At 41.4% G+C, this 25804-nt stretch overlaps 1 protein-coding gene across 7 annotated transcripts in view; it reads left to right on the top strand.

Moving 5' to 3' along the window:
• The window catches only part of SIPA1L1 (signal induced proliferation associated 1 like 1), a 251854-nt gene that overhangs the window by 119212 nt on the left and 106838 nt on the right, over positions 1 to 25804 (top strand). For all 7 annotated transcript variants that reach the window (XM_073638885.1, XM_073638884.1, XM_073638886.1 and 4 more), the window contains exon 3: positions 10844 to 12644. In XM_073638885.1, the coding sequence (XP_073494986.1) occupies positions 11159 to 12644 (1486 nt within the window). In that variant the 5' untranslated portion in view covers positions 10844 to 11158. The remainder of the gene's footprint in view (positions 1 to 10843; positions 12645 to 25804) is intronic.

Below are 25804 nucleotides of genomic sequence, written 5' to 3'. Positions count from 1 at the left end.
CATATAGATGGCTGCAAGAAACATTTGGAGGCTGTCAGCAATGCCAAAGACTGTGAAACCAAGTATTAATTAGGGGTGCCTTCTCTATTCTGTTTCTTCTTTGAAATAGCAACATGGAAGTTGAAAAACAATGTTTTATTGTTGTATTACTTGGGACCACTAATTTAAAAAATCCTGAGGACATAACTTTGGTACATTTCCATCCTGATTAATAACATCTTGGGATGGTTTGACCTGGTGGAAACTGTTTTTTACCTAAATGCTACCAACCTGCCTTTTTTTTCTTTTCCATCTTCGAGCTGCTTCAGGTCTTGACAAGTCTTCTTGTTAGGGATAGACGGCCTAAAAATGGGGATATAAGGCAAGTTCCTATTGCCTTCTCCTTATGTTCCCCAATTAAAAGGATTTTCATCCTGATTGATAGGCCAGGAATGCTTTATTACTGGGGGACCAGATTGCAGAATGACAGATCCTTGGTGCTCTTCAAAAAGCGTCATGAGTGGAGGTATAGCAAGATGCTTGTCGGGCTGAAGACCATCTTCAATTTTCCCAAAATACCTTTTGAAGAAATTGATGGGAATAGTGGGCAAGAAACTACAACATAACCATATTATCCTAGTGCTACATGAAACGCTGGCTCCAATTTCCCTTTATGTGTAGGTGTATATCGCAAATCTAAGTTTAGTCCTTGATAATTATTCTTCATAAGTTACTTTTGTTTCTTTGATTCTTTTTTTTTTTTGTCCTTATTTTTTTCAGCTTCTGTTTTACTGCGTGAATTGCTCTCTACTGATTTTCTTATTTTACTTTAAAGTATGCAAGAAAAAAAAACAAAGAAAGGGAAGCATATGGCAAAGATAATCTGTGCCGAGTACGTCACAAGCTTTTTTTGGGTTCTTCTGAGTAATAGCTAAATCTGTGTAAAGGCCATGAGCATTCATTTATAGTGAGACCGATTAATAATTCAGAATGACATATTGCCTAAGGGACTAATCCCAACAAACTATTGAGTAGCCACAAACCCTTAATTGTAAGCTCGGTGCCCATTCTGATGGTGGTCAGGGTTTCCCAACCAAGATTCCCTGGAATTTCTTACAATCCAATCCATGCCTGTGAAGTAAACCTATATGACTACCTATCTTTCGGCTTCGCCAATCTTTTGCGAAATGCGACTATGTCTTTAGGATCAAACATCATAGAACAGGTCATCTGCAAGGTCAGGTAGAAGATTTCTTGGTCATGCGCAGTAAAGCTGACCATACACGTGATAGCTGGCAGCGATCTTTGTCCTGATTCCGTCCTCAAATGAATTGTAGGCTTCACCAAGTGTTCATGTGGAAAGAGGAGAAATCTTCTGTCAACTGGATGACTAAAGGATTAGGCGATTGAATTCAGTCTCCCTGACCCATCTCTCTCCCAACATCATCTGTGCTGTCCCCATACACATATCGGCCTTAATCTAACATGTATGGGAGCCTTAAAGAGGTTGTCTAGGCTTTGGGTTCAAGTATACACGCTGTCAAGAAACTCTGGTGCCGGGAGTGGTAAGGTGCATGACTGCAAGTATGCGATTTGCACACATGCCAACTAGACTTGCACGGCCTCTCTCAATTCACTTGTATTGACACGTCTAGTCAGAATGTGGCCAGAAGTATGCAAATCGCATACTTGGGGGTCACGTGACCGCCAGCTGCTGGCATCGGAGAATCTTGACAGCGTGCATACTTGAACCCCAAGTTAGATGTTATATGTTAGATTAAGGCCTATATGTATATGGGTACTGCACATAGGGTATGTGCACACGTGAACCATATGCTGAAGACATTTCTGCACCAAACGCCCCCACCCCCAATCTTATTCACTTTGCCTCTACTGTAAAACGCTGCATTTTGCGTAGGAAAAATGCAGCAAAAACTGAACTTGTGCACATACACGGGATTTCATACTGCTGATCCGACAGGGGAATGAAGTTCCAATAATCTAAATACCCAAACTCTAGTCCTCACAGCCCCCCAACATATTATGTTTTCTGGATTTCCTTAGTATTTCTCAGGTGAGAGAACCTGTGATAAATTTTTGATTCCTTGATAATAATTCCATCACCAATGAAATACTAAGGAAATCCTGAAAATATCATCTGTTGGGGGCCTTGAGGACTGGAGTTTTGGAAAAGGTGATCTACATGTAGACTTAGTTGTTACTTGACGCCATGCATATGCCAGGAATGCCAGCGGATTGTTTGTGCTAATGATAAAAGCTGGGCAACGATTAGTAAGGATAAATGCTTGAACAATCCTGTTAATGGGCAACCACTTATTTTATGTCCTCCTGAAAAAGGATCTGACAAGTTCCCTTTGTAGAGATTTGTCTAAACTGTCCAAGCCAGAAAATAATCTAGGGGAGAGTTCTAGACTATTCTAGATGCTTTGTGCTTATATAGTGTAGCGACATCATATTCTGCAGACATCATCATCACTGTCCCCATTGGAGCTCACAATCTACATTCCCTATCAGTATGTCTATGGAGTGTGGGAAAAATACAGAGAACATGGAGGAAACCCACACAAACACGGGGAGAACATACAAACTCCTTGCAGATGTTGTCCTTGGTTTGGGATTTGAACCCCCTGACCAATAATAACCGCTGAGCCACCATGCTACCCTATAATCCAAAAAATAAAGAAGTAAAATGCCAAACCAACCAGACCAAAGCCCATGCTGGATCATTAAGGAAACTCCTGCCTAGTTGGCACTGGGACTACTCTTCTCCAAGGCCAGATATTGTAGTCATAGGGTTTTAGTTTGTGAATTAGACGTGGTTTGGGATAGTGACGCATCCCTATGGACTCCTGGTCCCATGGGAGCATTTTCCATCGCTTCAGCTTTATAAACTCTGGAATCTAAATTATAGGAACTTTCACCGCTCTCTTGAGTCCACAGAAATGGTTAATGCCATCATGGTGACTGCCAGTAATGGCCCTAAGTAGGGCTTATATTTCTGCCAGGAACGTGGGGTAAATGGGTCAAGATGAAAATCTCAAGTGACAGATCTTTTAAGCCCTCTTAAATTTTCTATAAAATATCAGTGTAAAACACCTGTCTGGGAAAGACTTTAAAGGTTACGTGTGGCACTGACGAAACGCGTGCCCCAGGATAGAGCTTTTTAAATGTCGCAAAGTGTCTCTTATAGATGAACGTGTAATTATCAACATCTCAGGAAAAAATGAAAGATGGAATTGTAATGACTGAATGTTAGGCGTGAGGCTCCTGGATATGTTCTCGTCCGTTTGATGAATTTCAGGAATGATGTTTTTATGATGTCATATGCTACATGATTTTTCTAGTAACCGGTTTTAACCCCTTCCCACATCATTAAGTACTATTACATCATAGAGCAGCTGCTTACATCCTGAGGCAGATGTTGGCTGTATTAATCAGCCGGCATCTGCCACTAACAGCAGCAACTGGGACCAGCTCCAGTCACTGCTCTTAACACTTTAAATGCCTCTGTCAAACCCTGACAGTGGCATTTAAAAAATGCAGTCCTGCCTGGCATCCATTTCAGATGCTGATGGGATGCCATGGCAGCCTGGGGCCTGCTGAAGGCTTTCATTCCTTCCATGACGGTACTTCTTGGAAGACAAGCTTGTGAGAAAGCTTCATAGGAGACCATGATTAGAACTATATACCTCACTACTCAAGTATTGCAGTATATAGTAAAAGTGATCAAACGATCGCAGGTTCTAGTTCTCGAGGGGGATTTAAAAAAAAAAAAAAAAAAGTTAAGTTAAAAAAAATCATATTTTTTTGTTGCTGCGTTGGTAAAAGTCTGTTCTATCACAATACAACATTTTTTGTACAGGTTAAACATTTTAATAAAGAAAATGATAAAAATGGAAACATTCTTATCCAGATTGTTCCGTCTGCCTTCACGATTACACAGTCCACAACTATCCGTTCTGTCCACGTGCTGGAGATGTTACCATGTTTCATACCTTCTGGTTTTGTCGCGTCCTTGTGCCTTTCTGGGCTAGTGTCCAACGTATTATCTCTAAACCCAAGGGCGTCCAACTCCCTCTTGCACCCCTAGTTTTATGGCATCGCTGTACAAGCGTTCTCTCCTTTCGGCACCTGATTATTGCCGCTCTCATTCCTCTCATGTGGAGGTGCCCAGATTGTCCCTCGTTAGGTCTCTGGTTCTCCAGGGTCGTTGAGATTATGAGGATGGAGGACCTGATCTCATGCTGCTACTCCTATAGTAAGACCTTGTACCACTGGTTGGTCTTCCAAGAAACTATCGTGGGGGATCAACCTTTATAACAATATGTCTTAGTATAATATAGATTAGGGTTTTTTTTGGTCACAATAAAAGCAAATTGGTCCTCATCAATATGTGACTTATTTCCAACATTAAAACTTACTTTCTGATCAGTGTGGGTTCAACCCAATGGACCCCACCAATCCTGTGAATGATGGTCTCCAGTGCCCTGTTGGAATAAAGCGGTGGTCGTGTACACATGCCCACCCCCTCTGTTCGTTGGGACTGCCACAGAGCCCTGAACACTGTACTTTACTATTTCCTTCAGTCCAATAGACAATAAATGGAGCAATGGCGCATTAATAGTCCTCCCCCCACCACCTCCAAAAAATATCTAGTGTTGATTTGTTCCTTATCAGCTTATAAAAGGAGAGCTATCACTCAGAGGTGCGTGCCTCTTGACAAATTTGTCACATCTTTCAGCTGCCATGTGCCACCACAAGAAGAGTACTCCAGTCATGGAGTGGATCACAATTTTTTAGAAATTTAAACCATTTTAAATTCTGATTAATTTTCTGCCCGTGCCCCCTCTTGGCAAAGCTCCGTCTGCTTTTCAGAAAATGGACAAAACCCACCGGGATTGGTCTAAAGACTCCAAAAGTTGCTCAAAAATATAATGTTTCAAACCATCTTATTCCAGAATTCTGGCTAAAACCATTTTGTGAGTTTGGGGGTCTTAGCTTTTTTCGGCTCTGGTTATTTGGCTCTTGTAGAATAGATTTCCTGTTGACAGTCGTGATGTCGTTGTGACGAGTTAGTTATGAACTTCTGTCAAGTGCGTATCTGAAATTTGGACATTTTTAATAAACGTTCTGTTATCGAATCTCTTTCCATCTCCTGGTCATCTGTTGCTCATCTAGCTTTGATTACTTGTGCGAAATAAAACCACATGGGCAGAACACTGACTGCGCGTCTGCTCTGCAGACTAACGGCATCAGATATCTGGATTATTGCAATTTGCAAGATTTTATCCAACACAAGTGATTTGGTGTTTTTTTTTCTTTCTTGTACTGTTTCATTTATTTAGAATTTACACAATCTGACATATCTAAAGAAAACATCAACGTTTACTAACGGAAGTATTTTTATTCTGTTCTTTTCATTTACTTTTTATATACATGACATTTTTTTTTTTTTACTTTGTGTTCACCCCGTGCAACAGATGTTTGCACTTATTTCATTATCGGCAGACTTTTGTTTATCCACTTTAGACTGTCGGAATTTTCTTTGTAGAGGTTAATGTAATGTAAGATGTATTTCTTTTTTACATATTGGCCAATAACAATGCTAGATGAAGATAATATTTAAAATTTGGCTTGATGTATTCGCCAATTTGGATAATTACTCCCCATACACATTAGAGCCTTGCTTCCCTACTTTTCCCCTACAGATAATGTCCGGGAAGAGAAGGATTGGGCATGTTGAATTAAGATGCCCAATCTTTTTATTCTTCCAGGAGTTAAGTCACCGCTGGAGGTGTATGTTGGAGTCTGAGAGATAGCTGTTGGCCAAGCAAGCTTTCGGACGACAGCTATGTAATGTGTGGCGGGCTTAACCATTTGGTAATCCTGTAAGGTTAAACGTTCTGGTGAATTAGCTAATGACATTGGTCAATCAATAAGCAGATTTTAATTGGTGTTATTAACTCTGTAATCGTTATTTAAAGTTCTTTTCAGGACAGATCGCTCCAACTTGCTGGTCAAAGGCTTAAAAACTGTTTCATCTTAGTGTGCTGCATAATTGATGATAATTAACTTTCATGCTACACAAATATCCTTTAATAGTGTGGAATTTTTATTACTCTGCGGACAGACCTGTAGATTTAGATAAGTTAATGTCCCAAATCCCACCACTTTGTAGTAAATCTGCTTAATTGATCTAAGCGGAAAAGCTGATCACGCTCAAATAGTTTTTATGCTTTGCGAGAAGCCGTTCAAACTCACTGAGATCTTAAGATATTTGCTCAGCAATGGAATTAAAGGTCCATTTACACTGCATGATCTTGCAGACTAAATAGGCTGTCGATCACCTGATTGACATGCTCGTTCGTCAGGTGAAATGATCTAATGGAATCTTACGGAATGCACAAAGAAAAAAAATCGTTCTCGGCAGCACATTGTCTTCTGTAAACAGGATTTGTGCTGCAGAAAACAATGGCAGCCTATGTACACTGAATGATCTGTTATAGATTGTTCAGTGTGAAGCTGTAGAGGCTAGTAAAAGGAGCAAATGAGTTGTTGATCGCTGGTCGTTAAGTGCCTCCATTTTCGTTTACGAACTTATTGCCACTTAGAGGACGTGTCACCTGCTACAAATATTTAAAAAAAAATTGTAATTGGCCAAAATTCCGCAGTTCTCCTGAATTCAGCGTTGCTTTTCTTTTGTTCCTGTACCTCTCTCTTCAGGACGTATTGCCTCCTCTTCCTGGTCTGTAAATCTAGTCTTTTAATCCAACTGGGTGTGGTCCTCAAGTAGACTATTGTAGAAAACAGTTGAGGACCACACCCACTTGTATAAAAAAAAAAAAAAAAAAAGATTTTCAAAGAAGAAAGCGTCACTCTTTGTCCCATAAAAAAAAAACCCATGTGTTTACTTAACGATCCTTAAAACATGGATGTAGGAGGGTGCTGGTACAAAAGAGGGACTAGGTGTGGTCCTCAAGTAGCCTACTGTAGAGAAGGGTTGAGGACCTCAACCACTTACCTAAAAAATAGATTTACATACAAGGAAGAGGGCCATATCTCAGGAATGGAGGGGCACAGGAACAAAAGGAAAACACTGCTGGATTCAGGAGAACAGCGGCATTTACACCAGGTTAAAAGATAGATATTTATTGCATGACATGTCCCCTTTAAAGGGGCTCTGCCAGAAAAAGAACTAATGGCATGTGTCTATGACATGCCACCATTTTCTATCCACTTGAATGTAGCGAACTTTTTTTTGTATATATGCGTGTGTGTATGTATATAATATTATTCATAAGAAGCTAATATTAGTCCTGCCCATTTTAGAGTTTCTTGCAATTTATTATTGATTTGCACTTGAGTTGTCCAGATCCTTCCAACAGCAAGAAGGGAAAAACCTGTGCTGGTGAACAGATGACCCCACGTTGCAGGACCATCAGTTATTCTGCCCAATTAGACTGATATCTTTGGGTATTGTGTAACCATAATAGAGCTATTCAATAATCCATTAAAAAGTGAACTGATCAATTCTTTCGCATAGACTCCTCTCACAGTGGAAGTCATCAGTCAGGTTGAGTCTCATTTAATTTAGCTAGATACGTTTGTCATCAAATTAGGCATTGATCAACTCCTGGTGGCCATGTACGCCTGGCCTCCTGGCCTTGGGGCATTACTGCAAAAAAACGTTGAAAAGCTTTATTCTCTAGGGATTTCTTGAGTGCATATATCATGGATGACCAAGTGCACCTTATGTTCAGCATTATTTCCATTTTGTGTGACAACATGGGCAGCAGTACCCCCGCCCCCCCCCCCCCCCCCCCTTGGAATTAGAACCTGATGAAAAACTGGGAGAGGACCAATATTATTGAAAAATGAGAGTTTTAAATTTAAGTTATTTGCCTATAAAAGTGATTGCTGGATGTTCATTTATTTTTATTTTTTAATTTAGAATCCTTCAGTTGTGAAACGATATTACAACTTGGGAATAAAACAGAAAACACTATAATATTGGAAGAGGTTTCTAAATGAAGCAAATCTATAGTGAACAGAACTTCACATGGAAATAATTTTGGGTTTTATCTATATCAAATAAAATATTATAAAGTTGTATAAAATAAAATAAAATGCACATGACTACCTTCTTCCACTGTTGTCCATGGGTTGTCTATGGTACTGCTGCAATGTCGGTGAAATCCTGTAGACCAGAATGGAGTTTCTTTGTGTTTTTTTAATCTTGTACAACTCCTGGAATGGGTGTTCTGCCCTAAACATATTATCACCATTTGACTGGACACGTAATAATTAAGTTCTCACTGGGACCCCTCAGATCACCAGAACAGGAAACTTGTGTCCCTTTGGGTCTACAGGGTTAAGTCTAGGACACTGAAGATGGGCAAAATGTCCTCCTTCCTGCAAACCGGGGAGTTTCCCAGTGGTAGGAACCAATCTGGTTTAACACATGTCCTATCCAGTGGGATAGGTGAGAACTTGTTTAGGCTGGGACACCCCTAGTGAACAATTGTAGAACAGTAAGGCCTTTAGTTTCAGATCTTGGGAGGTGGCGTTTCTTCATGACCTGGTGCCAGATTCGGCTTATTTGTAGTCAGTCCTACAGTGTAGGAATCGCATAAGATAATGAATGATCAACTTGTATTTATGTGCCCTAATTGAGATGACATCAGACCACCTTTATTGCAGACCTTCCCAAAGTCCCCCCCATTCACAAATAATGAGCATTACCATATTGTAGTTTACCGGTAATTATCATGGTTTGGTTTCACTGTGATTGTACAAGTAGAGATGTTTTTCCTGTGCCCGCTATTAGGACAAGATGTGTTTTTTTTATGAACGAAGGATAGACCATGCCTTTTGTTTGTGCCCGCCATCTTATATGCTACCATTGTCTTGAGTTCGGTCTCTTGGGTTTTGGTTTTCTTAACTAGTCAACCGTGAACCCTGACTACAGAAGAGCTGTTACTGAGAAATCCATTGTATCTTCGTTCTGAATGGCTTCAGAGTGACAAGGATTTCTTACTGAATGTCATGGAAAGCTTTTCTTCAAAGCCCAGTGGTCTTAATTCCTGCTGAGTGGTATGATTAGGAACTGCTATGTTGTAGAGCGTCTTTGCCCATGGCGGAGAACATTTATAGTACTTACAAACTACCTGGCATAAAAAGCAAAGACGTCTACACAATAACATTTTAGGATGCGTTCGAGGGACGCTTAGCTACAGAGCCTTTTGCATTCATCGACATCACTTTTGATACTGTCTCAACAGACCCAGGAGCAATGTAATCTCCATCGTGTAGTGTTTGGAGTTGCATTTGAATGCACGTTGTATGGTGTGTATTATTGCTTCACTTTCACGTGCCATCGGTTATTCTCTTTGTCATTTTTACTTTCTTTTATTTTGTGTACCAGTTCTTCAGAGTTTTGGCCAGGAATGTATTTCTCAATAATAGCAGTAAAACATCAATGTGTCTTCTTGTCGTCAAATTTGGGACCATGATAATTTTGTGATTACTTTCTTGAATAACCATTTTAACCACAGTTAAAAATTAGTAATTGGCCATTGCTCTAAGCACTAATGACTAATGATAAATGCCCCCAGACAAATTAGAGAAAAGTCACCCAATCCTGCTGGGGACATCCCAACTCCCACTTGACAGATGATGTCGGATGAAAGGAGGACCAGGTTGGCAACGCCTGTCCTCTTATTTTCCTGGGAGATAACTTTCTTCTAGAAGTGTATAGCAGTAGCTTACTTCATTAAAAAGCACATGCACCCTTAGCCAAACTGAGCATGCAGGTCAATGTGTTGACCATCAAAGATGTGTGGACACTTTAAAGCAGGCCATACACATTAAATGGCTGTCGGCCGAATGATGGCGGTCAGCCGAACGATCGGCCAAAACCTGTCAGCCGACTCTCCCATACATTGGAGCGCTCGCTTGGCTAAGCACTCTCAATGAGAAAGCCGCTGACTGACAAGTTGGCTGGTGGCTTAACTCTGGCCGAAGAAGAATGAGATCGGAAATCGGCTATGCTTGATAGACCTCTCTCCCGACTATTTGTCGGCTGGCGCCCCCCATTCACATTACTCTGTCAGCTGAACCCATAAATATTGGAAGGTGTGGGGAACATGAGTCTAATGTGTTTGGGGGGCCTCAAGTTTACATGGTAAATCAACCTGAAAATGTACATGGCAATAGCAAATTTCTAAGTTTGTCAAGTCTCGGCATAAAGTGAGATATTTTGTTTGTTATTGTGAAGTCTTTTAATTGGTTTAGACTTAAGACCTCCACATACACTTATAACTAGATGGTTGTTGCCTGAACCAAGGTTTGGCCCGCAGGTATCTCTCCTGACTCCTCCATAGATGAGCACTGGCTCTTCCGAGTCTTCCTGTGTCCTCTATGTGAGAACCACTACCGGACATTTATCAAGAACAAAATGATTGACAATCCGAAAACTGGCATACCGGATCTTTAACTGTTCGGACAATCATCTATGGAGGAGCCCATACACATTAGATTGTCAGACTATCAGCTGAAACCTTTGAGTTTGGTGGGTTTGCCAGTCATTAGTCTAATGTGTATGGGGTCCTTTTTAAGTTTTTTTTTTCTAGTCTTGTAAATTTTAGGGTTATACAGTTGTGGGTTAGAATCAAATATCAGATTGTTACATTTTTCATTTTACATTTTGATGTGTATAAGGATGCATCTATAGACTTCCATGATTGCACATCAAATAAAATACAGTGTAAGCAATCTTTTAATGCTTCTTTTTTTAATATCCATGGAAATATTTTATAATTACAGTTTTCTTTTTGTCTTTTAGGTTTATTTCCGGAAAAGCTGGGGTTTGATTTCATGATGTTCTACAGACAGTCTTAAATTGGATATCAACCATAACAGAGAAACAAGCCGAAAACAAGCCGAAAATGTCTCGCTGTCTCAGATTCTCCATGAATTAGTGACAAGTCATTACACTTTCACATTTTTTTATTATAAATATCTATTTATAACTTGGCAGATCTCATGAAACCAGTGTGTTCTCTGGAGTATTCTCTCCAGGAGAACAGAATCCTTTCAGAGAATAAAGATGGACACGTTTTACTCTGGAATTTTCTAAAGTTGAGTACTTCTTCAGATCATGACCAGTTTGAAAAGGTCCCAGACTGAAAGGTCCGTTGCAAGTGGAACTCAATCATCTGTACCAGATGGACCACCAAAGGCTCGTTCTGATGATTTTTATATGAGACGTTTTAGGTCACAGAATGGTAGTTTAGGTTCTTCGGCCATGTCTCCCGTAGGACCCCCTCGTAGTGAGAGCTCCCACCACATTTCCTCTACACCAGGTGTACCTAAAATGGGTGTGAGAGCACGTATTGCAGATTGGCCTCCCAGAAAAGAGAACGTAAAGGAACTTAGTAGAACTAGTCAGGATATGGAGACTGCCAGTATAGAAACAATGTCTGTTAAGAGTAGTCCTAGTAGTCAAGTTAGTACGTCCAGTATGAATTCTAGTGACTCTGTAATGCTTAAAAGCATTCAGAATACCCTAAAGAGTAAAACAAGACAGGCAGAAAGTTTAGACTCCAGGTTCCTGTCTCCTGAAGGTTACTCCAGCGGAAGCTCCCCTAGAAAAGTTCACCGCAGAATAAGGCAACGGAGTAACAGTGATATTACAATTAGCGAGTTTGATATGGATAATTTTGAAGAGTGTATGTCACCAACTTTTAAAACTGGTCCATCGCTCCATAGAGAATATGGTAGCACCTCCTCGATAGACAAACAGGGAACGTCAAGTGACAGCTTCTTCGACATAATAAAGGGATATAAAAATGAGAAAGCTGATCATCGTGGACATGGACCATCAAGGTTGAGTGAACTGTTACTGAACAGTGGAAGTAGAGGTTCTGGTTTCTCCTTGGATGTTATAGATGGTCAAAGAGATGGACATAGGGCATTCAAAGACAGGGACAAGCCACTAAAGAGACGCTCCAAATCAGAAACTGGAGATTCTTCCATTTTCCGTAAGCTTCGAAATGCAAAAGCGGAAGGAGAGCTTGGAAAAACTGTAGATATTGATGACAATCGTTCTGACGACAGTATTAGGCCATGGACTTGCCCGAAGTGTTTTGCTCATTACGATGTCCAGAGTGTCCTCTTTGATCTGAATGAAGTTGTCATTAACCGGCATAATGTTATCAAACGACGAAACACCACCACTGGAGCTTCAGCTGCCGCAGCCGCTTCTCTGGCCACAGGACCATTGTCGCACTCCTCCAGCTTCAATTCTCCTACCGGTAGCACCGAAGACCTAAACTCAAAAGACGTTGACCAAGGAGATGACAAAAGCAATGATTTAGTAATGAGCTGTCCATATTTCCGTAACGAAATGGGAGGTGAAGGAGAAAAGAAAGTCAGTTTGTCCAAATCGAACTCCGGTTCTTTTTCTGGCTGTGAAAATTCTTCCTTTGAGTCGACAATGAGCTCCCACTGTGCAAATGCAGGACTGGCTGTCCTCGAGGTCCCCAAGGAGAATCTGGTTTTGCATATCGACAGAGCTAAAAGATATATTGTTGAACATGTAGACCTTGGCGCATACTATTTTCGAAAATATTTCTTTCAAAAAGGTGAGTTATGCTCAATTTTCTCCTTTTTTTTAACTTGCATTTTTGTGCCCAACCAAGTGTTAAATGAGTTTCTTCCAGCGTAGAACACATTAATTAAGGCAGCCATAGTTTTTGCCAAAAGAATTTCAATCACTGTGAGGTGCAGAAGTTATCTATTGTGCTCCTTGTTCTAAATTTCCTCTTAAAATTCTAATTGCATTCAAGGCTTTTTTAATTAATTTTGGTTGAAAACCTAAAAGGAACAAAGAGGCTTTTACTTATAATTAACTGTAAGGTTAGACACAGATTTTGCACTTCAGTGCCACGGACTAAATCATCTACTTAGTCTGCCCTTGCATGATTTCTATAGATTTTTGCACACAAGGCTATTACCTCTATGCAGCTTGAATAGAACAAATGAAAAGAATGAATTTTTGGTAATGGAATTTGTTCATGTCTTGGATAAATTCCACGTTAAAATTCAGTTTTAGGACATTTTGCTCGGATTGCTTTTCTTGGATAACGCACTGTGAGAGCATAAAGCCGTACCATGATCGCTGTAGTATTTTATAGGGTGCTGTACCTCTAAATGAATTTTACTTTCTAATTGTAAAAAATTAAAACTGGTCATTAAATGAAATGTTGGATGAACCTTCTGACCATCTGAGATGTGTGAGGGTGTCCGGACTCTCCCTACATATAGCAGATTTCTGGGAAAAGAATTGTGCAGGTTAGATTTCATGCTGTGATCTGTGGTATAGACCCCAAAAAAACAGTAATGTGTCTGAAGCTTAAAGGGGTTAGCTGCTTCTTTACAAGTCCGTTTCATGTGAACGAACTATAGATGCCACAGATATATGCACTCTACTAAATACCTTGATTTCTCAAATTCTTCTGTAATCTGATCTGCTCCCCTGGTCCCATGATCTATAATTTACTGTGAGGTCATGCTCTGGAAATTGACAAATGGGAGTGGTTTGCTGTGTGGGTGAGCAGTTCTCCATTCAGCAGAGCTCACACTGCTCCTGTGCACGCTGCTGCAGACACTGCTCTCTCTTGTATACAGCAGTATGTGTATAATTTTTATTTAATCAATAAATAAAATCTACATATATAATAAGTGGCTATAACTAGAGTCTGTACTATTTAGGGCTTATGATTTCCATATCTTAGAGATATTTTAACATGTATCTCTATTATTTAGCACTGTGCATAATTCATATTTGGGATATATTTGCTACCTTTTTGCCTAGGTCATATGAATGGATGGATGGTATTGTTTATCAGTCCCTCTGGAATGTGATCATTGAAATGTAATGTTGATACCACTCATTTTACTGCCCTTGGATATAGAGAGCTACGTTATACTTCTGTTATCTGTAATGTTACCATCACCAATTTCCTAAGTAAATGTGCTATTGACATGAAATTCTCACCAGATGTCGGTGACAACCCATCCAATCCACACAGGCTAAGAAATCAAACCATAGATGTCCATAACTTAATTTATGTGTAATTATGAGACAATGACACAGGGAAAAAGTATTGAACATATGAAGAATATTACTGGTTATAAATACTAGATTCCTTGATAGGGCGTTGATCCAGGGAACTAGTCTGATTGTCTTATGGAGTCGGGAAGGAATTTTTTTCCCCAATGTGTAGCTTAGTGTTTGCCACATGTTTTTTTTTGCCTTCCTCTGGATCAACATGTTAGACTATGGGTTGAACTAGATGGACTTAAGCCCCCGTCTCACATAGCGAGATCGCTGCTGTGTCACGGTTTTGGTGACGCAACAGCGACCTCACCAGCGATGTCGCTATGTGTGACACTTTGCAGCGATCCGGCCCCTGCTGTGAGGTCGCTGATCGCTGCAAATTGTCCTGGACCATTTTTTGGTCGTTGCTCTCCCGCTGGTCAGCACACATCGCTGTGTGTGACCAGCGGGAGCAGCGATCAGGCTGGTAACTATGGTAAACAGCGGGTTACTAGGGGCACACGCGCACTTAGTAACCCGCTGTTTATCATGGTTACGAGCCTGCTAAAGTGAGCGGTAACCTCCCGCTCACTGTAGCAGAGTGGTAACCATGATAAGCAACGGGTTACTAGGTGCGCGTGTGCCCCTAGTAACCCGATGTTTACCATAGTTACCAGCCGGCTCCTGCTTCAGCAGGCTGGTAACCAGAGCAGGACATCGTGGAAAGATTCTTTCCACGATGTCGCTGCTCCCCTGATCGTTGGTGAGCCTGCCTGTTTGACAGCTCACCAGCGACCACATAGCGACGCAGCAACGATCCCTGACAGGTCGTATCGTTATCGGGATTGTTGCAGCGTCGCTAAGTGTGACGGGGCCTTTAGTCTTCCTTCAACCTTAAAAACTATGTATGTATGTAATTATGCGCCAAAGCAAAAGAATAAAAAAAAAACCTTGCCCGGCTCCAGAAAGCTTAGAGAAGCAGAGACCTAAGTCTGCTGCCCTGGTTCACGGATTTCTGGAGTTTTCTTTACATAATTATCTACATTGCAGTCTAGAGACTGGTGGTGGTCTTCAGAATATTGCGGACCCTCCACATCCTGTGTCTGTGCCGCCATCATCAGACGATATGTTGATTGCAGTGAGTCTATATAGCAGATTGCTGGCGTTCTCTCATACGTACACTGCCTAATATAACGTCATTTTGCTCCTGGCTATATATGGAGAACATATAGAAAAAGCCGGTGACTCTCAACTTGAGAAAAAGGTAAAAAAAAAAACCTAAGAACAAGATGATTCTCATTTGTATGGAAAACTGTTGGCCGGGTATTTATAGCCGCGTCCGTGTTGCTATGCGGGGCTGGCAGCCGCATTTCCAGAATGGTGAAGTCACAGCTATAAATTGTGATTTGCTTTAGAAGCTATGCAAATGAATGGAAGCGATGACTGCATGGTTTTCGCTGCTGTAGCAGTCCTGTGCCAGATGTTACCATGCAGCCCCCGCTACTAAATAAACCCCCAAAAGCAGTGATGAGTGCAAACATTGTGCTGTGGTCGGGTTACATAGCAAAAGTTACTATTAATCCCCACTGTTTGCATAAGCAAAACCTGCCGATATCTACAAGTTCGGCCAACAGTCTACTTGCATGGGGGCTCCTGACAGATAATGTTGAGGTACAGAAGGATCCAGCATGTCTGAATTTGGTGTTAGTCTCACCAGGTGAGGGGGATCCTCAAAGCCCTGGGTCTGGGTGGGTGCACAGGCCATGGCGTTGGTGCAGAAGGGGCACTTGGGAAAACAGGTAGCAGAGGTCCTAAAGACGCGGACGGACAGGAGTCCCTAAACAGACAGCAGAGGTCCTGGGGGACCTAACTAACAGGCATCGGAGGTCCTGGGGGACCTAACTAACAGGCATCGGAGGTCCTGGGGGACCTAACTAACAGGCATCGGAGGTCCTGGGGGACCTAACTAACAGGCATCGGAGGTCCTGGAGGACCTAACTAACAGGCATCGGAGGTCCTGGAGGACCTAACTAACAGGCATCGGAGGTCCTGGAGGACCTAACTAACAGGCATCGGAGGTCCTGGAGGACCTAACTAACAGGCATCGGAGGTCCTGGAGGACCTAACTAACAGGCAGTTTGCTAACTACCTGCTTGTTGTGCCCGGCGCTGATCTGTACCAACGATTCAGTGGCTTCTGCTCACTTCGTATCGACAGAGCAGCAGCTTCTCTACTGCTCTATTCTGTTGACTGTTTGTGGCTGCGGAGAGCTGGCTGTCAATTGGCATTGCTCCAGTACTCAAGAACTATCAACAGAGCCGAAGGGAAAGAGCTGCTCTTAACGTTGAGCAGCTGAATCTTCGGCAGGAGAGGTCAATGATCGTTCTTGTGCCAGCACTGAGTAGTTTAGATCAGTGACGCTCTACATGGAGGGCTGCTCGTTCTACGGCATGACAATCGGTAATCCACCAGAGCCACTCTCTAGACTCCAGTTTGCCCTGTAATAAGTTTGCCTAATGGACAGCGGATGTCAAGCATCTCTAGAATGCGAATATAAGGCAATGAGCACAAGCATGCCGCAGTGTTGCCCAAGTTGACTGGTCACAGGCCCAGGAAGTGTCTGACTCTTGCTATTGGGGTATGTTCACAACTGGCGGATTATCAGTCTTGAATTGCAAGCAGAAAATCTGCAGTAGAAATTGACCTGCGGTGCTGATTTTATGCACACGCTGAGATTCACAGCACAATCTGCAACAAATATGAATGTAACACATGCAGATTTTAGTGCAGATCGGCAGCAAAATATACAGCAAAAATGTGTGCATTTAAATGTAATATTAGGAGAGAATTTTAAGATTGAAGATCACGTGTCACGGGTGTGTCAGGTGACACAGTCACCCTGCAGTGGGTTGCAGGAGCTCTCTACATTTGGCATTACAGACATCTTCTTAGAGGCTGGCTGTCTGTAGGACCCAGCGGCTACCTCCCTCCGGCTAATTAGCTCCCTGTCCTGAGTGTATAAATACCTTGTGTGTCTAAGAGGGAGGTGCTGGCAATATTCATTACTATTTGTGAGGCTTTAGCAAGAGCAGTACTTCGTCCTCTCTGGAGCTTGAGGCTGAGTTCGCATTTGCCTGGAGTTGTCTAAAGCTAAGCAGTCCTCCCCTGTTTGTCTACCCTTGTTGTCTATAGTGTTTAGTGGAAATCGGCTAGTGCTAATCTCCTCCCTTCCCTAACCTTAGCCATGCGCCAAGGAAAGTCAGGGCAAGGCACGCATGCGGTAATTGGTGAAGAGCCAATATAGGGACGGTAGTTGAGACAGGGTGACACTAGACCAGACTAAGAGGTCTCCACTCCCCCCTTCCCCTAGTGTCTGGGCTCCCTTTCCCTCTTCCCTCTGTGTTGCACTAAGTCTTTCCCACACCCTGCGTGACATCATGAGATCATGTTTAATAGATATATCCTTAAAGGAGCCCATGAGGATCAATTGTCATAAAGTCTATGAGAAGAGGGCGGCTTCTTATGGGGCAAGTACGTACTGCCCAAACATGCACATTTTGGTAAGGCATTGGGTTTCTGAGTCATCGGTCAATCTGAAATGTTCTGGAGAAGCGACGTTATTGTGGCTCCTTAAATGAGCAAGATCCTGTTAAGGAAATGTGATGTTTAGAGATTCGTCAGTGTGTGCCATGTGTTTTCCTAATTCGAGGATTCTCGAATAATGAGAATAAGAAAAAAATTTCTTACATGACTTCCCGAGAACGGTACTAAAGCCGAGGTTGAGCATCTGCACCTCTGCTCCGTTCATTCTCTATGGGACTGATTGAGATCTGTCCTCGGCTATCTCTCGTAGTCCCATAGACAATAAATGGAGCAGTAGCGGCCATTCAGAACCCGGTTCTCAGGATCTGCGGGGCCAAAGCAGTCGGACCTCCATTAGTCTTCATTGGTGGGTAGATGAGTCTTACTGTTGAGAATAACCCTTTTAGTATCAAATGTTATAAATGATCAAGAACAACAACTCCCAGCCTAATTATGCTCCCGGCTGCATGTGGTTTTGAATTGTAAAAGAAATTCTAGCTTCGTATATGAACAGTTTCTGATTTATGTAAAAGTTTAGGATTTTTTTTTTTGCACATTTTCACTGGAGAACCCCTTTGGTTACCTAATACATCTCAAGGGACTCCAATCGGAAGTCCTATTATATAGTGGTGATATCGTGGTTTCTGAGGTCTCGACAACAGCCACAGTGCTTTCCCTAGAAGAACCACAAATTAATATATATTCAAGAGTAGAGACTCATGAAGTATATTACGTGATAGCTCGATACAAGTCGCTAGCATTGGATTTATCTATTGCCATCAAGCCGAATGGATATCCTCAGCCTGGTTCACCCTATTAATAAAATATAATATTCTAAAGAGCTTCTACCACTTGGTAAATTACAATATAGAAATTATATTTTATTACTTTTTTTTTCACTATTCAGAAAATATTACTGCATCTGTGGGTTGGATCTTCAGTGAACGGTTTCACCAATCCAATGAAAGGCAAATTTTTGGGGCAATTTTACTTCTGAAAGTAGGGATATGACTGTATAAAACCTATCCGAACAATAAGGCCATGGCCCCACTATCAGTATTCGGTCAGTATTTTTTCTTAGGAGTGGGAGCCAAAACCAGGTCAGGAACAATCAGAGAAAATCAGACTGTAGATACATTAATGCATGTTGCGGCATTGACATGTCCCCAATGTACTTCCAGGCTTCTTATTGTAGTACTAGGACTTCTTTAGCCATGACGCTAATTTAACTAGTAAAATCGTTCTGCTAGATTCCCATTAAGTATTGTTTTGAACTGAATGTGACATCACATGAAGAAGAAGCTACTACAATATCTGAGGAAAGATTTATTGGAAGTATCAATCCTAAAAGTCAATATAAACCATTGAAAGGGTCTTTCCACATGACTTGGGATATGAAGCCAAACCTGAATTTTCTTTTACAAAGACATGTTTTGGGGTGGGGACCCCTCATCAGTGCAAAGCAGGAAAACTTTTTTTTTTCTGAGTGAGAAGCCTTCAACAGAGAGTTTAAGGGAGGCAGGTTCTCCCTCTGGAGAGCGCCAAGTTGGTGTAGGGAGACTTAAGTCATGCAATTCTCCTCTGGGAATTTAAATATGCAAATTGCCATTTTAAAGGGAAAAGACGAGCTCTAGTGTCATCTATTGGATGGAGCAGTCCTAAAAGTCATTATCGATCCTTTATCAAGACTTGCCACATGATTTTAGGTTAAGAAGCCAATCTAGACACTCCATTTACAGACACATGTTTCGGGTTGTTTGCCTCTCATCAGTGCAAACCAGGAGAACTGGTTTGGCTGGGTGGGAAGCTTATAACAGGGGTCTAACATAGCTTCTCCTTGTGGAAAGTGTCAAGTTGGTGTAGGGAGACTTTTATAAGTTATGCAATGGTGCTCTGGGAAATTGAAATATGTAAATTGCCTTTTAAAGAGAAAAAGACAGGAACTTTAGTTCCAGATATTGGAAGTAGCAAGCTTAAAAGTAAATATTGATCCTTTAACGAGCCTTGCCACATGACTTAGGTTAAGAAGCTAAACCAGCCACTTCCTTTGCAGACTCATCAGTGCAAAGCAAGAGGTCTGATTTGGCTGGATGAGAGGCCTCTGACAGGGGTTCTAAGGGGTACAATTTGTCCTCGAGGAGAGTGCCAAGTCAGCATAGTTAGAGGTTTCTGGCATAAAAAAATGACATATTTTTTACTCTTCTGTCACCACTTTTCAAAAGTGACCAGAAAAGCTATTGATGCTTAGCAGGATGCAGTACGGCCTTCCCAAAGACTTCGATTCATTATCATTGATACCAAAAGTTAGCGCAAATTAAAGCTAAATCTGCACCTGCAAATATCAGTTATAGACTTAATTTACTGACACACGGACAAAGATACCCCAGATTTATTAAGTGGCTTCTTATTAAAATTGCCATATTTTACTTAAACATACTGTGATTTTGATTTCCCACTTAGACTTTTTATGCCATTCTGTCAAAAGAAAAAAAGTGTTTCTCCAGCAGCTGAAATAAATTACAGTCAAAATCATCTTAGCTTTGAATTAATATTTAAAGTTGGAAAAGGTAAAAATCTCCAAAATTTACTTTTCTTACATGTTTCAAGCCATTACTGGTTCCTACATAAAGCAAATAGGAACGAGCGGGTTCAGACGGCCGTGTACGGACTGCGATGCCTGGACTCACCGCGGGTCTCCGCACCGAAACCTAAAGGGTGTCTGTCAGCACAAAGTGACTGTTCAAACCCTAAGTTCACCTTTCCACCTACTTTTTTTTTACCCCTCTTCCTAAATCCCCCGTTTGATTGACAGCTCTGGAGCCAGAGAAGGGCGGAGATAGAATAAAAGTAGGAGGGAAGGTGCACTTAAATGTTTGGCAATGCCAAGAGTGCACCAAGCACCTGTGCTTGGTTTGGACAGTCATTCTGTGTTGATGGACTTCCTTTAACGTCTCATAGATATATGAGGCTATATGATCCAGTCAGTGGACCCATGTCAGCTCAGGCATTGCGGTCCGTATATGAACCTGGTTCCTGGATATCTTTAGTATCTGTTGTCTTTATTGTTGCATGCACAGCGCAAAGTCTTCACCACAACTTATGTAAAATGATGAAATAACATCGGCCTTATTCACACTTACTTTGCAAAAAAAAACAAAAACACAACTTAGCCACAGTAAGTGCACAAGGCCTGAAAAATGTCTGGTCATTTTGTTAATAGCACATTGATGAATACAAGGTTCAGTCCGCATAGGTTGGAGGGGATTGAGGTTTTACTGTATTGATGTATAAATAAACTAAAAGGCCATTATACGAAATGCTGTTCAGCGAGAAGACATCAATGAAATGTTCTGTCTTCTGACACTTCGCCTTTTCCCTTCTTCACTGTGCTGCTTCTGTATCCTGCTGATATTACTCTGCACGGCGTACCCTTTATATTATAATGCTGTAAAACTTATTGAGTTGTGTCAGTTTCCAGCCCCGGCATTTTTTCTGCTACTACCTGTGAATTAGTATTCTGTCGATTACTGGCCCCATGCAGTATAGGTAATGACTGGTTCTGACTCTATCCTGTGAGAAAACCCTTTCATAGCCTTACCAGATAATTGCCTCTTAAGAGAAGAAGGACTCTCTACTGCCACCTATTGGGATTAGCAATCCTTGACGTCAGTATTGACTTTTTAACGAGCATTGCCATGTTTCTTTAGCATAAAAGCCATACCAAAATCTCAATATGCAGACACATGTTTCGGGGTGTTTCGCCCTTCTCAGTGCATAGCATGAGATCTGATTTGGATATATGAGAGGTCTCTGTCTAAGGTTTCTCCTTATGGAGAGTAACATGCCTTGAAAGCCAGAGTAAGGAGGATAATAAGCCGTGCAATGCTATTCAGGGAAATTAAATATGCAAATTGTCTCTTCAGAGAGGAAGAGGATTGTAACGTTAATGCCAACTATTGGAAGTGGCAATTCTAAAAGTCCAATATCGACCCTTTTAACGAGCCTTGCCTTATGACTTAGGATCAAAGCCAAAGCTGACGCTCTTATTTGCAGACACTTGTTTCTGGGTGTTGGCCCCACATTAGTGCAAAGCAAAATCCTGTCCTGTCAATATTGACTGCACCAACCCTTAATATTGTGTGCTTTAGCCCTTCAAAGAATTACATGGGTTATCTAATACTTGGCAGCCCATTCTTAATTGATCAAATGTCCCAAACAAAATAAAAGACAAAAACAAACCTATACTCCCCTCACAGGTCGATGCTATTCTAGCTGTGTCGATGTTGCAATTCCCAAAAGTTACGTGACAGTTGCAGCCAATCGAAGGCTGTTGATCAGCTTTCACTATTCCATTAGAGCAGACATCTGTGACAGATTACTGAAAAGCAGCAGCCGTTCTGTGGCCACTGATTGGCTGCAGCAGTCACGTGATATAACAATGTCAAGTGACTGCCGTGAATTGTAGCGTCAACACTTATGGAACAGCATCGGGAGACGAGTGTAAGGTTTCTTATTTTATACGGCTCATTTAACCAATTACGATGGAATTGCCCAGCCCAGGGTTTTGCCACCTAATCTGAGAGCAGCTAATGTAGGAGCAGAGACCCTGATTCCACCAATGTATCACTTACTGGGCTGTGTAGTGTAGTTTTTATTTAATCACTGTTTTATCAGCAGGAGAACATCACTAGAGGACTAGTTGGCCTGCTGCCAGGTAGGCCAACACTGATTGGCAGCTTTCTGCCTATGCACAGTATGCACACCTGCCAATCAGTGGTGTGGGTGAAGTTTTTAATCAAAACTGCAGCAAGCAGCCTCACCCTGGAATTGGGTTCTCTGCCTCTATATCATGTTCTTCTCAAGATCTGGTGACAGATTCCCTTTGACTTACAAAAACTTGATTGTACTTGATCAGCCAGCTCTCTTTAATATGTTCCCATCTGCTTTTAGTCGGCCTTTTTGCTCAGCAGTCGTGGATCCCCTATTTTTGCAGTAGGTTCAGGTCCCAAGGGTGGTTCCCCGTCAGTTCGGCCTTTCTCCCAAATTTACTGATGATTTCTTAAATATTTCAAAACACAACAAACATTTTGGTTTAACATTTTGAAAGGGGTTTTCTGGGATATTTCAAAGGAATGTTATGGAAAAAAAATGAAATAAGCTTTCTTTACATCTTAAGACCCCCATACACATTAGACTAATGTCTGCCAAACTCGCCGCTATAGATGGGCTCGGCCAACAATTTATCGAGCGCCGGCCAACTGATCATTGGGGAGAGAGAGGTCAGTTGGATATGTCCATCCAATGTCTGATTGCCGATTTGCTTTATTCTCCCTGAGATAAGCCGCCAGTAGAGATGTCTGTCGGAAGCTTTCTCCTAGAGAACCTAGAAGCCCTCGGCTGAGCGAGCGCCCTGTGTATGGTATAGCAGGCTGAGATGGCTGTTGGTTGAACCATCGTTCGTCCGACGTCTATCTAATGTCTATGGCCGGCTTCCTCTGCCACTCTCATGGTCCAGAAGTGATAAAGGTCTGTCCATTATTCACGTCACTGCTGATGTCAACCATTGGCCTCGGTGGGAAAGTCTACTTCTATAGTAAGTAACCGCAGGAGCTAGCGTTGGGCTTCCGTGATCACATGAATGATGGACAAGACGTCAAAACTTCCAGTATCGGTGGTGGAATGGCAGGTGATCCAAGGAGGGGGTAAATAGTTATTTCTTTATTCTATAACATTCCCTGTAATTTTTCCACTTCTGAAAAATCCTAAAAGCCTATGAAATAATAAAAAAAAATACCTTATATCATCATGATATAGATCAGTATGAACCTGACACTTGACCTTATACTTAATTTTTGGTTTATATATTTTAAATCTAAAATTAAGTTAATCCTCTGTAACGAGATGCTGAGTCTATCTGATTCTGTATTAGGAGGTAATTGATTCCCATTTAGGTCAATCACTGCAGATGACTCCTGTTCCATCCTTTCATGTTGACTGATCATCATCAGAATGTAGGAGGTGGTTGTTCTCGTTGTGTTCTTCAGTGTCTGACTTGTGTTCTTCTACAATGCACTGAAGCAGATTATATTCTAACGACCTTTAGCATTTCTTACCAGTCAGTATTGTATCACACCTTGGCGTGGCTCGTATCTGTGATTGTGGTGTAACGTACTGATTACTCATGTGAAAAAATCAGGCTGACGTATTCCAACCCTACATTAAAGGAATCTAATAAAACAAATTATCATTTTTTTTTTCAATCTCTTTTTATTTTCAGATCTTAGATTTATTTTTTTTCCTTGATTACAGTTATTTTCCCTGACCTGATGTTAATAGCATTCACTCGATTCACAGAAACTTAGGAACCTATAGATTGGTAATGACTCATTCACTTCTGAGGAAAAGTGTTGTGAGCATGCTCTATGACCTGTGCAGAAATCAATGTGCAGGGAGGGTGGAGGAGATGATCGCCTATCATAAACGGTAGATCCTTTATTAATATATAGAGATGTTACCTTTCATTGTAATCTTGTGTGTGATGATAATGAGATGACTGCTGAAAAGTGATTTCTACAGATTCTTATTATCTCTTTACCCAACACCCATGATAATCTTGTTCTATTTTCCTCCTTGAGAAAATGTACGTGTTCTGTTGCATATCCCATCCCATCAGACGTTTGTTTTTGTTGTTTTTTTACCTTGATAAAGGGGCCAGTACAGTGCCGAAATGCGTTGATCAATAAAGAACCATTTTGGAACACACAAGGCTTCTCATTTACCGCAGCGCAGCCCGGTCAACATGATATCATCCTCCTCTTCTACAGAGTAATGAAATTGGGTCCTTTATATGAACGACACCACTTGTGCCCGGTGGACCTTTTTTAACTTCTAATGGTTCCATTGGATTTTCACCCTGGTGTCTGTAATTTTTTTAGACAAAATTAAGCCAGCATACTTATTTTTTTTCCTTTTTTTTCCTTTTTGATGGAATTTACAATGTGAACAGAACCTTACAGAAAGGTTTTTAGTTAGCCTAAGACTAGGTAATTCATAGAGTTGAGAAAAATGATTTGAACCAACCTGGTCCAGTGGCCTTAAAGAAAATTGCCCGAAAGAGGCTTTTAGTCTGAACAAGAAATCTCAAGAAATGATTGACATGTAAAGAGATCTGCCCCTGTAACCCAATGTATTTGTCTATGAGAATTTCAATAAGACTTCATAATGATTATACATCGGGAGGAGACTGGGGCACGTCCTACTAATCAGAAGAGCCGCCCAGGATGCCGGCAGGTGGTAGGAGGTTCGCATGGCTCTGGTTCGGCTGCCGCGGACTACCAACGTGGCCACTGGACCAGGGTTCTGTGAATTTTTTTTTTTTGCTCCTCTCTAGTTATTTTAAATAACTTGATGATAATCTCTTTGACCTATCAACATCTCACTGTGTGGACACAGAAGTGTTCTTAAGAGCTTTTGTTCCATTTTCCTTAAATGCTTTTTCATCCCCAGCGTTCTCTATTCTCATTATTGCATATACAGTACAGACCAAAATTTTGGACCCACCTTCTCATTTAAAGATTTTTCTGTATTTTCTTGACTATGAAAATTGTACATTCATACTGAAGGCATCAAAACTATGAATTAACACATGTGGAATTATATACTTAACAAAAAAGTGTGAAACAACTGAAAATATGTCTTATATTCTAGGTTCTTCAAAGTAGCCACCTTTTGCTTTGATGACTGCTTTGCACACTCTTGGCATTCTCTTGATGAGCTTCAAGAGGTAGTCACCGGAAATGGTCTTCCAACAATCTTGAAGGAGTTCCCAGAGATGCTTAGCACTTGTTGGCCCTTTTGCCTTCACTCTGCGGTCCAGCTCACCCCAAACCATCTCGATTGGGTTCAGGTCTGGTGACTGTGGAGGCCAGGTCATCTGGCGTAGCACCCCATCACTCTCATTCTTGGTCAAATAGCCCTTACACAGCCTGGAGGTGTGTTTGGGGTCATTGTCCTGTTGAAAAATAAATGATGGTCCAACTAAAAGCAAACTGGATGGAATAGCGTGCCGCTGCAAGATGCTGTGGTAGCCATGCTGGTTCAGTATGCCTTCAATTTTGAATA

This window comes from Phyllobates terribilis, unplaced genomic scaffold (assembly GCF_046119375.1).
Source record: "Phyllobates terribilis strain yellow unplaced genomic scaffold, ASM4611937v1 Scaffold_7__3_contigs__length_470593459, whole genome shotgun sequence".
In the NCBI taxonomy this organism is placed as follows: domain Eukaryota; kingdom Metazoa; phylum Chordata; class Amphibia; order Anura; family Dendrobatidae; genus Phyllobates; species Phyllobates terribilis.
Note: the sequence above shows the minus strand (reverse complement) of the source record. Positions and strands in the feature narration are given on the sequence as shown.